Raw genomic sequence first — 17546 nt, 5'->3', positions numbered from 1 at the left:
CTGTCGATGTATTCAGTGCTATTTTGATCTCTCCTGAATCCCTTCGTTATCAGTCTCGCCAAGAGAAGCTAAGTTTCTGTTTGGTTATTTTTTGCTCATCAGTGTTCAATATGTTTCTTGGTTTTTTATTTGTCCTTGTCCAGCTTGCTAATATGTGATTTCCTTGCTTGCTGGTAGCTCTAGGGGGCTGAGTTTCTCCCCTCACACCGTTAGTTGGTGTGGGGGTTCTTGTATTCTCAGCGTGGATATTGTGTATAGGGTTTTTTACTGACCGCACAGTTCCCTGTCTGTCTTCTGCTATCTAGTATTAGTGGGCCTCATTTGCTGAATCTGTTTCATTTCTACGTTTGTACTTTCCCCTTACCTCACCGTTATTATTTGTTGGGGGCTTCCTATATCTTTGGGGTTTTTCTCTGAGGCAAGTGAGGTCTTACTTTCTCTATAGGGGTAGCAAGTTTCTCAGGCTGCGTCGAGACGTCCAGGAATTTAGGCACGTTCACCGGCTACCTTTAGTGTGTTTGGTTAGGATCAGGTTGCGGTCAGTCCAGTTACCACCTCCCTAGAGCTTGTTCTATGTTCAGTTACTTAGCTAGTCTATTCTGTGATCCTCAGCCACTAAGGATCATAACAGTTAAGGTCAGGTGAGTTTGCTGGCCAATCAAGTACAGTAATACTGTTGTTTTTAAACCATGCACTTTTGGCAGTGTGGACAGGTGCCAAGTCCTGCTAGAGTATGAAATTTCCATCTCCAAAAAGCTTGTCTGCAGAGGGAAGCATGAAGTGCTGACTTTGGTCTTGATAAAACACATTGTACCTATACCAGCAGATTACATAGCTCTCCAAACTATCACTGATTGTGGAATCTTCACAATCTTACAAGAACCTTACTGGAGATGTAAATTTCATACTCCAGCAGGACTTGGCACCTGTCCACACTGCCAAAAGTACCAATACATGGTTTAAAAACAACCAGCAAACTCATCTGACCTGTCAAGAGGAAGATGAGAGACACCAGACCTAGCAACGTAGGCAAGCTGAAGGCTGCTATCAAAGCAACCTGGGCTTCCATAACACCTCAGCATTGCCACAGGCTGATCGCCTCCATGCCACGCTGCATTGATGAAGTAATTGATGCAAAAGGAGTCTCGGCCAAGTATTGAGTGCATTTACTGAACATACATCTCAGTAGGCCAACATTTCGGATTTTAAAATCTTTTTTTCAAGCTGGTGTTATAAAGTAGTCTAATTTACTGAGATAATGACTTTTGGGGTTTCATTGGCTGTAAGCCATAATCATCAACATTAACAGAAATAAACACTTGAAATAGATCACTCTGTTTGTAATGACTCTGCATAATATATGAGTTTCACTTTTTATATTGAAGAACTTAAATAAATTAACTTTTTGATGATATTCTAATTTTGTGAGCTGCACCTGTATGTTGGATCTCAAAACATGTAAAATTATTTGTTTTCGGGACAGATAAACTCACTAACAGAACTGACTGGAAGTGGTCATTCCCTTTTCCCAGATGGAAAAGAACATGTACACTCCATCTAGTGACATAGTTAAATAACTTAAAATTGTAGGCCATCATCTTCTATTTATCTCCAGAGCAGTCATATATTTCAGACTAGTCAATACATCAAGGAACTCATCACCTTGATGACCCTGAACACTGCTTCTGGTTAATACATCTGTAAAAAACTGAAAGATGAACAGGGTCATTGCTGGAGCAAACTAGAACAGGAAGATTTTAGAAATACATCTGCAGTGACGTACTTTGCTCATTTTCACCCTTTGGACATTGACCTTACACCCTTTGCCTCTGCAGCTAATTTTTAAATATTACATTTACGTTTCTCTCTCCTCTTCTTCCAAGAGCCATAACTTCTTTGTTTTTCCATTGACAGAGCTGTAGGAGGGCTTGTTTTTTGCAGGTTAAGTTACAGTTTTGAATGACATCATCTGTATTACTGTAGAATCCTCTGAAAACTTGGAAATAAATTCCCAAGTCTGATGAAATGATTTAAAATTGTAATTCCTCTATTGTTATGTGTGTCTTGTTTTTACATCTTTCATTGTATAGTACAAATTACCTGGCAGGCTAGCAGCATGATTCTCTATGTCAGGACGATTACGGCAATACCAAAGCTACATGGATTTTTTCTATTTAAGAAAAGCAAAATATTCAGAAGTTTGGGGGGTTGCATCTTTCTGCTCTGGCAAAAATTAAATTACAGTATACACTTCTCCTGTAATCGGATTTACTTGGGACATGAACTCATGTCTTCATGCAGCAGCTCTAGCTATGAGCCACAGCCTGCAATAAGTGACATAAAAGAATTTGAAAAATATTTAGAATTGAGAGTCCTCAGTGGTTGATACCTTTTAATGGCTAACTGAAAGGATGGTAACAAATTGCAAGCTTTCGAGACTACATACTACATACGAGACTAGTCTTGCCTGATGAAGAGACGTATGTAGTCTCGAAAGCTTGCAATTTGTTACCATCCTTTCAGTTAGCCATTAAAAGGTATCAACCACTGAGGACTCTCAATTCTAAATATTTTTCTATCTACTGGCTAACACGGTACCAAGATATATTTCTTTCCTGTATAAAAGAATTTGGTGATCTTGATATGTATTGCATGTAATGAACCCAGAAGCAGATTATACTTGTACATGTCCATAGAGATATATTCTATATAACAATGTATTTCTATGTTCTCTGTATACTAAAGGTGAAGAAATCGTTTTTGTTCATATTAAACTACTAAAAATAATGAAAAAAATTCAATTTTGTTTTCTTTTTTGTAAGGCTTCTCAGTAATCAAACCCACAACCTTCATTACAGGCAGGAGCTAAAGGCTCTGGTGATGTAACAGGGAGAATTTTGTATACTTGAACTGTATTGCAGGCTCTCACTCTACAGGAAGATCGTACTGATAGAAATTCACTGCTGTTTACAATTTATGCATTTGTATTCTAGAGTGAGAATAACAGATTTTTTTTCACCCTATAAAATTAATAAAAATAATGGAAAACACTTAAAATAATGTCTTATTAATGCATTTAACATTTAAAAAGTAAAAATAAACATCACAAATCAGCAAATAACAGACATTTGGTGCCCCTATAGTTGTAATAACCCACACAACAGTGATCAGAATTATTTATGAGGATCGGTAAATGATGTTAAAGAATGGTATGATTAATAATAATAATCTTTGTTTTTATATAGCGCTAACATATTCCGCAGCGCTTTACAGTTTGCACACATTAACATCGCTGTCCCCAATGGGGCTCACAATCTAAATTCCCTATCAGTATGTCTTTGGAATGTGTGAGGAAACCAGAGAACCCGGAGGAAACCCACCCAAACACGGAGAGAACATACAAACACTTTTGCAGATGTTGTCCAGGGTGGGGCTTGAACCCAGGACTCCAGTGCTGCAATGCTATCCACTAAGCCACGTATGATTGATATTTTTTCTCTATTAAAACCATAAAAAGTAATAAAAATGTAACGCTGAGGCCATGTTCACATGTGCGTAAATGTTTTTTTTTCTACTGCTTTTTTTCTGCAGGGGTCCGCACCACACAATGCAATAAGAATCTTCTCTGATTGTTGAATATTTGCAGCATTTCTTTTATGCATTTTCTTTATTTGATGAAATTTTGATGCAGTTACAAACTTGAGTTTTGAATAAGTGTTTTAAAAGATAGTACAGAAAAGCTGTTAATTCTGCTCTTAAAAATGCAACAGCGTTTTTTTCATGCATTTTTTCAGAAGAAGTGTATAGAGAAAAAATGCACAGAAAAATCAGAGTTCAGCAGCGTCTTTAGATGCACAGAGGGAGGAGATTTCATGGAATTACATCCACTTTGCTTTTAAATTTATACCATGTCCACATATAGCATAAATGCTTTGTACACTGCCCAAAAAAATAAAGGGAACACTTAAACAACAGAATATAACTCCAAGTAAATCAAACTTCTGTGAAATCAAACTGTTCACTTAGGAAGGAACACTGTTTGACAATCAATTTCACATGCTGTTGTGCAAATGGAATAGACAACAGATGTAAATTATTGGCAATTATCAAGACACACTCAATAAAGGAGTGGTTCTGCAGATGGGGACCACAGACCACAACTCAGTACCCATGCTTTCTGGCTGATGTTTTGGTCACTTTTGAATGTTGGTTGTGCTTTCACATTCATGGTAGCATGAGATAGACTCTACTACCCACACAAGTGGCTCAGGTAATGCAGCTCATCCAGGATGGCACATCAATGCGAGTTGTGGCAAAGGTTTGCTGTGTCTGTCAGCGTAGTGTCCAGAGGCTGGAGGCGCTACCAGGAGACATGCCAGTACACCAGTAGACGTGGAGGTGGCCGTAGGAGGGCAACAACCCAGCAGCAGGACCACTACGTCAGCCTTTGTGCAAGGAAGAACAGGAGGAGCTCTTGCAAAATGACCTATAACAGGCCACAAATGTGCATGTGTCTGCACAAATGGTTAGAAACTGACTCCATGAGGATGGTCTGAGTGCCCGACATCCACAGATGGGGTTGTGCTCACAGCTCAACACCATGCAGGACACTTGGCATTTGGCACAGAACACCAGGATTGGCATATTCGCCACTGACGCCCTGTGCTCTTCACAGATGAAAGCAGGTTCACACTGAACACATGTGACGGACATGACAGAGTCTGGAGACACCGTGGAGAGCAATCTGCTGCCTGCAACATCCTTCAGCATGACCAGTTTTGCAGTTTGTCAGAAATGGTGTGGGGTGGACGTCCTTCCTTGTGCTCGCCAGGGGTAGCCTGACTGCCATTAGGTACCGAGATGAGATCCTCAGACCCCTTGTGAGACCATATGTTGGTGCAATTGGCCCTGGGTTCCTCCTAATGCAGGACAATGCCAGACCTCATGTGGCTGGAGTGCGTCAGCAGTTCCTGCAAGATGAAGGCATTTAAGCTATGGACTTAAGCTATGGACTGGACGACCCGATCCTCTGACCTGAATCCAATTGAACACATCTGGAACATCATGTCTCGCACCATCCACCAACGTCACGTTGCACCACAGACTGTCCAGGAGTTGGCGGATGCTTTAGTCCAGGTCTGGGAGGAGATCCCTCAGGAGACCATCCGCCGCCTCATCAGGAGCATGCCCAGGTATTGTAGGGAGGTAATACAGGCACGTGGAGGCCACACACAAACAACTGAGCATCATTTCCTTGTCTTGAGGCATTTCCACTGACGTTTGATCAGCCTGTAACTTCATTTTCCACTTTGATTTTGAGCATCATTCCAACTCCAGACCTCCGTGGGATATAAGTTGTGATTTACGTTGATCATTTTTAGGTTTTATTGTTCTCAACACATTCCACTATGTAATGAATAAAGATTTGCAACTGAAATATTTCATTCAGTGATATCTGAGATGTGGGATTTTAGTGTTCCCTTTATTTTTTTGAGCAGTGTATTTTCTGCTGCTTTTTTAGCACAAAAATTCTGCTCGGTTTAAGGGTATGTTTCCACGGTCAGTAAACGCTGCGGGTTTGACTATGCGTACAGCTGCAGCGTCAAACCCTCAGCGTCCAGATGTTACAGTATTTTGGAGGGGATTTCAAGAAATCCCATCTCCACTATGCATTAAAAGACGCTCGCTGTTCCCTGTGTAAACTGACATGCGGCGCGTCTTTATAGAACGCAGCATGTCTGTTTATGTTGTGAAAATGCTCAGCCTCCACAACATAAATTTCCCATTCACTATCATTAGATGCGGTAAAACTGCATCATCTTTATAATCACATGCGTAGTAAGTGCGGAAACGCAGCTTACTACACATGGGTACTAATTTCAATAATGTCTTACCTTCTGCCACAGCCGGAAGTTCACGTCCACTGCAGTTCTCGCGATGAGATCAGAACTGTGAGAACTGCATTGCAGGTGACTGCTGGAGACCGAGTTATCTCGGGCAGTCACCCACAAGCTTTGCTACATCTGGATGTCCGGCTGGATGGTGGCATATTGCCACTGTTCAGCCAAAGGCATCCAGATGTAGCAGAGCAGGACTCATCGTGGGAAACTCGGTAATTGGACTACGTCAGACAGGGAGTATTTTTATTGGTTTAGTATTTTATTTTTTTGCAGGAGATCGACGGCGTGCAGTAAGTATGGTTAATTAAGATTGTTAAAGGATTTTATTCTGGCTGTGTCTTTATAGACCATACAGCTATAGGATTAGTAATGGATAGGTGTCTTATAGATGCCTCTCCATTACTAATCCGTTGGCTTGATGTCACCGAACATTACACAGGTGAAATCAACTCCACAAATATTACCCCACTTGCCACCACTACAGGGCAAGTGGGAACAGCAGGGTAAAGTGCCACAGTTGGCGCATCCTTGGATGTGCCAATTGTGGGGTGGCTGCGGGCTGCTATTTTTAGGCTGGTGAGGGTTAAAATCCATGGGTCTCGCTAGCCTTTGAATACCAGGCTTCAGCTGTCTGCTTTTTCTTTGGCTGGTTAACAAAAATAAGGGGACCCCACGCCATTTTTTTTGAGAGGATCCCACTATTTTTGCTAACCATCCAAGGTAAGCAGACTGCTGCAGCCTGGTATTATCAAGCTGGTAAGGTTCATGGATATTGGATCCTTGCCAGCCTGAAATATCAGTCCCAGTAGTCTGCTTTACTCTGGCTGGTTAACAAATATAGGGGGACCCCACACCATTTTTGTAATTATTATTTATTTATTAAAGAGGGGGCCTCCATGCTTTCCTCCCCTTCCTGTGTCGTGTATGTCCATCTGTGTCACAAGATTGACCATTATTTAAATTTGTACACATGAGTAGTAAGCTGTGTTCCCGCACTTAATACACATGTGACTAGGAAGATAATGCAGTTTTACCGCATCTAATGAAAGTATATGTTTCCACTATCAGTAAAGGCTGCGGGTTTGACACTGCGTTCATTCGCAGCATCCAACCCACAGTGGCCAGATCTTACAACATAGTGGATGGGATCCCATGCCCACTATGCATGCACAGATGCCTCTGGTTTCCCTGTGGAGACAGACATGCGGCGCATCTTTCAAGACCGCAGCATGTCAATCTATCTTGCGGAGACAGCTCAGTCTCTGCAAGATAAAATTCCCATCCAGTGTATTGGGAGCGGTGATTCCGCATGGTTCAGTGAACACATGTGGAATCACCTGCGTTCAAAAGCCGAAATCGCTTTGGATGCAGTGGACATGTGCTACGTCCAAAGCACTGCCAGTTCCTGACCGTGGGAACATACCCTATGGGCAATTTACACAGCAGAGACTGAGCGCCTCCACTACATAAATAGACATGCTGCGGTCTGGAAAGATGCACTGCATGTCCGACTCTGCGGGTGATCCGCGGGCATCGGTGCACGCATAGTGGACATGGGGTTTCTTCAAATCCCATCCACTATGCTGTAACATCTGGCCACAGCGGGTGGGACGCTGTGGATGTATGCAGCATCCAACCCGCAGCATTTACTGACTGTGGGAACATACCCTTCAAACAAGAAATCACTTTTTTATTTTTTTTTCCTTCCCAGATACCAACTTACAATTAGCTTTATTTCAAGTGAGAAAAAAAAGCATGTGGAAAAAAGGCATCAAAAACGCATGTAAAAAAATGCATAAAAACCAGGTGACCTGCCAGTGAACTCAGATGCAGATTTCACCTGCGTCAAATCCTGAGCAAACACTGAGCTATTCCTGACTGTGGAAACATACCCTAACTGTCCAAGCAAAGTGGATGTGATTTTATGAAAACTGCGTCCCTTGTGCATCTAAAGACGCTGCTGAATTGTGCAGTTTTGGTGCTTTTCTTTCTAGAAGCTTCTACATGGAGCCTAAAAAATGCATGTAAAAAAACTGTAGTTATTTTATTAAAAAAAGCAAAGCTTTTCTGTTCTATAAAAAAGACATTAAAATCACGGTTTCACATCTGCGCTAAAATGCATCATACAGAGGGGGAAATAAGTATTTGATCCATTGCTGATTTTGTAAGTTTGCCCACTGACAAAGACATGAATAGTCTATAATTTTAAGTGTAGGTTAATTTTAACATTGAGAGATAGAATATCAAAAATAAAATCCAGAAAATCACATTGTATTAACCTACACTTAAAATTATAGACTGTTCATGTCTTTGTCAGTGCACAAACTTACAAAATCAGCAAGGGATCAAATACTTATTTCCCCCACTGTAAAAGGAGGAAAAGGCATAAAAATGTAGCAATAATCAGATAATATTGTTATTGTGTAGTTTGGTGCAGGTATCTGCAGAGAACAAAAGACAGTGTATTTTTGCAACGTGTAAACACGGCCTTAGAGAGCTTTCACATGTCAATGTCTCCGGTACGTGTGATGACAGTTTTCATACGTACCGGCAACACTTACATATGTAGACCCATTCAAGTAAATGGGTCTGCACACATGCCATTGTGTTTCCACGGACCGTGTATCCTTGGGCAAAACATGCTGAAGTGTCCATTTTTTCAACAGCAGCACAGGCCACAATACGTCCCACACATGTGAATACTGATGACTAACAGATGACACCCGTGTGTCATCCATGTGACATGTACTGGCGCCTGGGAATCAGCAGTCCTGTTTGCGCTGTTCTTCGGCACCTGATGCTGAAGACAGCTCACATCATTGCCCCCTGCTGTCCCTGCGATCAGCGAGAGCAGGGGACAAAGTTGAGAGTTGTATTCAATGATAACAGCAAGAACAGGCAGCCGCTGATTGGTGTTTTGATTAGCCAGCACCTGTGCTTTAAATAAATTAAAAAAGAAAAATGCTGTAGGTTCCCCTGTGTTTTTGATAACCAACCAGGCAAAACTGACAGCTGCGGGTTGCAACCTTAAGCTGTCAGCTTTAGCAAAGCTGGTTATTAAGAATAGAGGGGTCCCCAAGCCATATTTCTTAATTTCTTAATTATTTAATTTTTTTTTTAAATTGCTTGCGGTCCCCCCAATTTTTGACAATCAGCCAAGCTAAAGCAGACAGCTGGGGACTAGAATTCTCAGATGGTAAGGGGCCATGGATTTTGGCTCCCACCTGCCTGAAAATAGTGGCCCACAGCAATCCCATAAAGGGCACAGGGGACAGTGATGTGAGCTGTCTTCACAACTCGGCACTGGGGAACAGTGCGATCAGTACCATTGATTCCCGGGTGATGGAACGTGTGATACTGATGCGGCACACGTTTGTCACACGTATGCCACACATATCAAACACACAGACACAGAAATTTCCTGCATCTTCAGTGTCTCTGATACAGTTTTTTCCAGTACCAGAAATATCCGGACGTGTGAAATAGCCCTTACAGACACAAAAAATCCAGATGTCGTATAGTAAAGCTACATACACATGACAAAGTTCTGGCTGCTATGACTATGAATGAACAAAAAATAAATCCACAAGACCTAACTAGAGATGAGCGTGATGCACAGATGATGTCGCACCAGCCCTGTCTATGCAAAAGCTGCGCCTGGGAAGATAAGAGAGTCGCAGCCAGCCATCAGTTAGCACTGATCTAGATGCTGGACCGAAGTCCCATGAATTGATACTCTCCTCTGTAGTCCCAACTGTCCAAGATACAGCAGACAGTCCCAGATTTGGTTCTACGCCCTGTAGTCTCATGCGTCACTGCTGAATTTCTCTCACTGCCACCGCCCCTTTGACATCTCTTCCTGCCAAGGTAGAAAGAAATGGTAAATGGGCATGAATTGGGGTGTGGCCAAGGGTATGGTCAAAATTTTACACAGCACTTGATTTTGCCTTTTTTCTGTTATTCAAATTTGGAATATTGATACCAATTTTGAATACATATGATGCTTTTTCCCGTTTTATTTTCATAGTGGTATGGTCACCAAACAAACTTAATTCTGGCATTTTGACTTTTTCCTCCTTAGGCCACGTGCACAGGTTTAGTGTTTGGTGTGAGTTTTTTACTTCACTATTTGTAAGCCAAAACCAGAAGTGAAACAATCAGAGGAAAAGTGTAATAGAAACACGTCACTATTTCTGCATTTTTTCACCTACTCCTGGTTTTGGCTTACAAATATTGAGGTAAACACTCACCAAATATTCATTGTGTGACCATTGCCTTATACTATGTTCCCACGATGAGCTTTTGGTATGTTTTTTATGCTGCCTATTTTTATTGCATCAAAAATGCGGTTCCAGATCCTGCTGTGTGTGTTTGAAATACACAACATATCAATTTCTTTTTTTTTGATCCTTAGGGGACTTGAACCTGTGATCATCTGATTGCTTATACTATATATTACAATACCACACAGGAAGACTAAGGCTATGTGCACACGTTGAGTAAAAATTCAGCACAATTTCTGCATCTCTTGGCAGGAAAAACGCAACTGCAGAAACACACGTTTTTGGTGCATTTTTTACCCGTGTTTTATTTGCCTTTTGCCTGTGTTTTTGGCTGATTTGAGTGAAGTCAATGGTGAAAAACGCTGGCAAAAATGCACAGAGAATTGAAATGCTGCAGATTATTTTCTGCTCCAAATCTGCAAGTCACAAATAAGCAATATGTGTATGACACTTCAGGTCTCTCATTCACTTGCTGGCATCATGTTTTTTTAACATATCTGTGCAGAAAAAATGTCACAAAAACACGGCAAAACATGTAAATGTAGCCTGAGATGGCAGTGATGGGGTCTTCAGTAGGACTCGGCTGTCTTGGTAACACATTGATGCCTCTTGATCATGTAGCGGAGGGCCGATGGGAGCTGATGTGCGCAAACACTGTGGACCTCTTTATTTAAATGCCACTGTCAGATAGTTATGGAGGCATTTAAATAGTTAACAGCAACAATCGGAGCTCAGTTCCAGCTGCTGCTAGACACAGATGCTAGTTATATAACATAGCCAGCATCTATTGCTAATGAAAGGAGCTCAGCAGCCCATATGTCCCCTCCACACAAGGGCATCCTATCATTAATGTACCAATATGTCATTTTGCATTAAAGGGAACCTGTCAGCAGATTTTGCCGCTATAATATGCGGCCACCGCCCTTCAGGGCTTATCTACAGCACTCTATAATGCTGTAGATAAGCCCCCGATCTGACCTGCAGGTGAAGAAGAATACATTTTATTATTCTCACCCGGGGGGCGGTCCTGTGCGGTCCGGTCCGATGGGTGTTGCAGGTCTTGGTCCGGCGCCTCCCATCTTCTTACGACGACGCCCTCCTGCTTCTTCATTGCTCCTTGGCATCGGCGTTCCTGCGTAGGCGTACTTCTCTGCCCTGTTGAGGACAGGGTAAAGTACTGCAGTGCGCAGGCGCCAGGCCTCTCTGAGCTTTCCCAGCGCCTGGCACTGCAGTACTTTACTCTGCCCTCAACAAAGGAGAGAAGTACGCCTGCACAGGAGCGCCGATGCTGGGGAGCGATGAAAAAGCGGGAGGGCGCCGGACCCGGACCTGCGACACCCATAGGACCGGACTTCACAGGACTGACCCCCAGGTGAGTATAATATAACTTATTTTTCTTCACTTGCTGGTCTGACCAGGGGCTTATCTACAGCATTATAGAATGCTGTAGATGAGCCCTGAAAGGCAGTGGCCACATCTTATAGCAGCAAAATCTGCTGACCAGTTCCCTTTAAGGGGCTAATAAGTGTAACTTGAGGATCTGTTTAAGCTAAAGTTGTACTTTCTAACTTTCTTTTTTTTTTTACCAAATGCATCAATAATACTTATGTTATGTTCTACAGCAAACTGCATTAGCAATGGCAGCATTACAATATCATTGATCCTCATCTGGATTGCAGCTTTGTTCTGGTCAATGGCACCCTTACTAGGCTGGGGAAGCTATAGAGGTGAGTTGCCTACAAACTGGGTTATTACACATTACTAATGATAGTGGTTCCGGATAATTAAAGCAGAAACTGAAATGTAAAGCTAAAAACACACATGTGAAAAAATATTCAAAAATTAAATATTAGAGATGAGCACTTTGATTTGGCTGCCCTAGTCCAGCATCCAACACAATCTCATACATTTACCAAGGCCCTCTTATTATTACCTCCTGGATGAAAACTACCATAGTGTGGTGAAATGCACATTGAGGGTGTACCGTTATACCACCAACATGTCAGGTACATGCCATCGTATAATTGTGCTGAATATTATCTTTATATTGCAACAGGCTTTCAGTATTCATCATTATGTTTATTAAATCTGTCCGAGTTTGAGATGTTATATACCATTGAGAATATATTGCTCTTCATTCTGTTATTGGCTCAATATTTGAAGTGATGCATATATTTTATCCTTGCTATATATGCACTGCTCGAATATATTGTTCCAATGTTACTTGAATGGTTATACAGTAGTTCCTCATTATATTTAATAATGAGGCCTAGTCCTGCTTATGTCGAGGTTCCTAGTAAGCGCCATGCTCTCATGGAGAACTGAATTGGATGCCGAACCAGTGCAGAGTGAAACAAATTACTCATCTTTATTAAAGCCTAAGACAAATTTTGAAAACTGATGATAGGGAATAAGCACCCATAAGATTTTTCGTGGAAGTCTTACAAGCCCTACATTAAGTCAGTTCAATCACTAAAGCAAGTTTTACACCCTCCTCCATGGTTTTGGAGAGTTGAACATATGGTGGAGAACATACTTGTACAATTGTGAAGTTTGAACAATATATGTAGTCTACTGATTTGTAATGATACAGGAGATATGTTACAATGTTATAAAAATGTAGTTTACCATTAATACAGGTTTTAAGTGAAGTATGCCCCATAGCAGTTACAATTGTCCTCTTCTGTGCGTACCATGTCTGGTGATGTTTTATGATGCCCGCCCATCGGTTTTCCCTGTTTGTCAATGTATGTCTGTTTCACCAGTATATGATCTGCCTGGGGTGAAGTTGTGGTGGGTATGAAAAGGTAAGAGTCCATGGGATTTTTCTCTGAGGAGTGGAAGTTGGTGAGAAGCCATTTTTGACTGATGTGGAATAGTAAAACATGAAACCTCAAATGAATCAGCCTTTGCGATGCACCACCAATTATCCTTGCTTTCCCGTAGTACAATGGGGAAAGAAAAATATTTAGTCAGCCACCAATTGAAAAAGTTCTCGAAACTTAAAAAGATGAGAGAGGCCTGTAATTGACATCATAGGTAGACCACGACTATGAGAGTCAAAATGAGTCAAAATGAGAAAACAAATCCAGAAAATCACCTTGTCTGATTTGGCAAGATTTATTTTGCAAATTATGGAGAAAAATAAATATTTGGTCATTAACAAAAGTTCATCTCAATATTTTGTTATATATCCTTTGTTGGCAATGACAGAGGTCAAATGTTTTCTGTAAGTCTTTACAAGGTGGGCACACACTGTTGGCGGTATGTTGGCCCATTCCTCCATGCAGATCTCCTCTAGAACAGTGATGTTTTGGGACTGTCACTGGGCAACACAGACTTTCAACTCCCTTCAAAGGTTTTCTATGGGGTTGAGATCTGTAGACTGGCTAGACCACTCCAGGACCTTCATATGCTTCTTATGAAGCCACTCCTTTGTTGCCCTGGTGGTGTGCTTGGGATCATTATCATGCTGAAAGACCCATCTACATTTCATATTCCATGCCCTTGCTGATGGAAGGAGGTTTGCACTCAAAATCTCACAATACATGGCCCCATTCATTCTTTCATGTACACAGATCAGTTGTCCTTTTCCCTTTGCAGAGAGACAGCCCCAAAGCATGATGTTGCCACCCCCATGCTTCACAGTAGGTATGGTGTTCTTTGGATGCAACTCAGCATTCTGGCTCGTCCAAACACTTCTACTTTGGTTTCATCAGACCATATGACATTCTACCAATACTCTTCTGGATAATCCAAATGCTCTCTAACAAACTTCAGATGAGCCCGGACATGTACTGGCTTAAGCAGGGGACATGTCTGGCACTGCTGGACTGAGTCCCTGGCGCTGTAGTGTGTTACTGATGGTAGCCTTTGTTACGGTGTTCCCAGCTCTATGCAGGTCATTCACTAGGTCCCCCGTGTGGTTCTGGGATTTTTTTCACCGTTCTTGTGATCATTTTGACCCCACAGGGTGAGATCTTGCGTCGAGCACCAGTTCAAGTGAGATTATCAGTGGTCTTGTATGTCTTCCTTTTTCTTATTATTGTTCCCACAGTTGATTTCATCACACCAAGCTGCTTGCCTATTGCAGATTCAGTCTTCCCAGGCTGGGAAGGACTACAATTTTGTTTCTGGTGTCCTTTTACAGGTCTTTCGTCTTCCCCATAGTGGAGTTTGGAGTGTGACTGTTTGAGGTTGTGCACATGTGTCTTTTATACTGATAACAAGTTCAAACAGGTTCCATCACTACAGGTAATGAGTGGAGGACAGAGGAGCCTCTTAAAGAAGAAGTACAGGTCTGTGAGACACAGAAATCTTGCATATTTTTAGGTGACCAAATACTTATTTTCCTCCATAATTTGCAAAATAAATCTTGCCAAATCAGACAAGGTGATTTTCTGGATTTGTTTTCTCATTTTGACTCTCATTGTTGAGGTCTACCTATGATGTCAATTACAGGCCTCTCTCATCTTTTTAAGTGGGAGAACTTGCACAATTGGTGGCTAACTAAATTCATTTTTCTGGACTGTATGTGTTCATGCTCACAGTATACTTATATTCAGGTGGGACATCTGCAAAATTGATTTTTCTAAGGCTCCCCAAGATTTCCCTTGTATGTCTTCCTGTTTTGTATTCCTTATCTTCAAGTAACTGCAAACAGGCCTATGTGGTCAAGATGAATTAAAGCCATAGTGTTTGTATCATCTTCATATAAGGTCAAGCTTATGATCTTACTTTAGATAAAACAAAAAGAGACTGTGGGGCATATTTCATAGGTCCGAATGCCTGCAATCATCATATCATCAATTCTATTAATTTTAGTTTGGTTAAAATATTAACTACTCATTCTCTCATTTTCTTAGATCGCATGTATGGGACTTGTGAAATTGACTGGACCAAAGCTAGTTTCTCTACAATTTATAAATCATATATTGTGTCCATTTTTATTTGCTGTTTCTTCCTACCTGTGTTGGTCATGGTGTTCTGCTATGTTTCAATAATTAATACGGTGAAATCAAGTCGTGCTTTAACTACAGAAGGAAATTTATCAGAAAGGCAAAGGAAGATGGAAAGAGATGTAACCAGGGTATGTTTTATGAAGCAAGTATTAACTACATATTCAAGAACTATTAGTGCTGAAAACTTGGTTAATATACAGTTAATATGCAAAACCTTGGATAATAAGAAAATGAGCATACACTCTGTAGAAAGTAAATGAATAAATAGTAATATTTCATGTAAATAACATAGGGTACTTAGTTAACACTATTTTGATATAAAAAGCGTAAAAGCCATCCCACTGTGACAAGATGTAGCCAGTTGGGATGGATCTATCTCTAATATTTAAACCTCACCTTGTCTCAGCCAATCTCAATATAGATGTGGGCAGAGCAGGACCCATGGGAAACTGAATGAAATGCCTAGCTCAAAAAGGGGGAGCTGAACCCATGTTAATATACAATTAATGCCTTATCAGTTTTGAACTGCTAGTAATCGCAATGGGCGGATTGATTCCCAGGACTTCAGTCCATCAGCCAAGTCAGTAGTCTCTAGCCAGAGGATGAGAGGCTCTCGAATCTCTAGCTATCCAAGATTCCCTGCATGGTTTTTGATTAGTTGGGATAGCGAGACATAATCCGCTAGCCCAGGTGATCAAAAGCCGCACTGGGGTTCACCATAAGGTAAGAGATTTGCGAACCTCCCATCCAATGGCCAGAGACTAATGATGTGGCAGGTGGATAGGCGTACTGAAAAATGATCATCCCATATAGAATAATAATAGTTTCAAACTGATAATATAATAATCGTATTATTTTCCGCCATGTTTTCAGTTACTTAGCTAAAAATTAAATTAGCTTTGGCTAACAATGCTTGAACAGTTCATAATGCCATAAGGCCATTGGTGCAGCACAACATAAATTAATGTTCTCAATGAGGTAGGCCTAATGAGAGGTGGGTCTGACAGAGCAAGAGACTCTCCTTTTGTGACACTTTCTCTGTCTAATTACCATATATTAGAATATTTCAGAGTACTGTAACATTTATTTGTTTTGATCGTGTAAACTTTATCTTTATTTTACGATTCTCAGGTTTCAATTGTAATTTGCACAGCCTTCATTATTGCTTGGTCTCCATATGCTGTTATATCTATGTGGTCTGCGTGGGGATTCTATGTGCCCAGTCTTACCAGCATATTGGCAAGCCTCTTTGCTAAATCTGCCAGTTTCTATAATCCGCTGATCTACTTTGGGATGAGCTCCAAGTTTAGAAAGGATCTGAGTATCTTGATTCCATGCACGCAGAAGAGTGGCAAGGATCCAGTCCGCCTGAAACGATTCAAACGTCTAAAGCACAAGCAGGAAACTGTACAACAATTCAGGCATAAAAAATGCATTGAAAATCCAGAACCACAAGTAGTACCATGTGAAGACTCTGGGGTGGGAAGCCCTAGCAATAGCCCTCCACTGGAAATGAAAGATGTCTGCACCTGTCATTTAGATATAGCACCTGATAATCCTAGTTATCAATGTGATCGATTGTGAATTTCAATAATTCTCCAGATTTTCTTAAAATGCATGATTTTTCTTAAGCCTAAGTAAATGTATGCAAATAATTACAAAAATAAAAGATCTCATTTTAATTTTCAATATTTATGTTTAAGCTCAACAACTTAAGAAATATTGTTTCATATTGCACTCTACACTCCACATTGATAAACATCAATATAACAATGCAATACTTAAAGAAAAGTGTAAGCAGAAAATGATCTAGTATTTAAATCAGGTTTTTATGTTAAATTTATTTTTTAATATTTTATAATGTTTTTTTTTATATCACTATCTACGGTATGTTAAATCTTGCTATTTTAACACTGCCACTAATTGAAATATTGGGCCCATATTTCCTGTGCTTTTCAGCAGTCATTGACTAACTTTCATTCATCTCATTCATCAAATTGCACCGAGTTAATTTCTGCACTGACATTTTTTAAGGGAGAAGCAGCAGGTGAGCTCTGATAATCACCTACTATAAACAGGGCCGCCATCAGAGCATTACTGCCCCGACTGGCATATGGGGCCCGGTGGGCAGAGGGGGCCCGCATTGGGCGCACACCCGCACATCAATAGTTAACAGCTGCCAGCCAATCAGAGGCTGGCAGCTGACGTCAGCCGTAGCGCGCACGTCGCCGGCGTCTGACGTCATTGTCAGTCGCCGGTGATTGCATGCTTCAGCTGCGTGGAGAGAGCTTCGCCGCAGGAGCGCATCCAGGTAGGAAGAGCTTGTTTTTTTTAATTATTTATTGAGCGGCGATCTGGGGGACCCGGAGCAGAGTGTGAGACGGAGGGGGGCAGAATGCTGG

General features: G+C 41.2%; 1 protein-coding gene across 1 annotated transcript in view; it reads left to right on the top strand.

The window, feature by feature from the left end:
- Positions 1 to 16807, top strand: part of LOC143809190 (visual pigment-like receptor peropsin) — a 70907-nt gene extending 54100 nt beyond the window's left edge. Inside the window, exons 5-7 of the mRNA XM_077292327.1 lie at positions 11806 to 11910; positions 15049 to 15272; positions 16276 to 16807. Of these exons, the coding sequence (XP_077148442.1) occupies positions 11806 to 11910; positions 15049 to 15272; positions 16276 to 16728 (782 nt within the window). The 3' untranslated portion in view covers positions 16729 to 16807. The remainder of the gene's footprint in view (positions 1 to 11805; positions 11911 to 15048; positions 15273 to 16275) is intronic.
- The last annotated feature ends 739 nt before the right edge of the window (positions 16808 to 17546 follow it).

The sequence above is a fragment of the Ranitomeya variabilis genome, chromosome 2 (assembly GCF_051348905.1).
Source record: "Ranitomeya variabilis isolate aRanVar5 chromosome 2, aRanVar5.hap1, whole genome shotgun sequence".
NCBI lineage: Eukaryota > Metazoa > Chordata > Amphibia > Anura > Dendrobatidae > Ranitomeya > Ranitomeya variabilis.
Note: the sequence above shows the minus strand (reverse complement) of the source record. Positions and strands in the feature narration are given on the sequence as shown.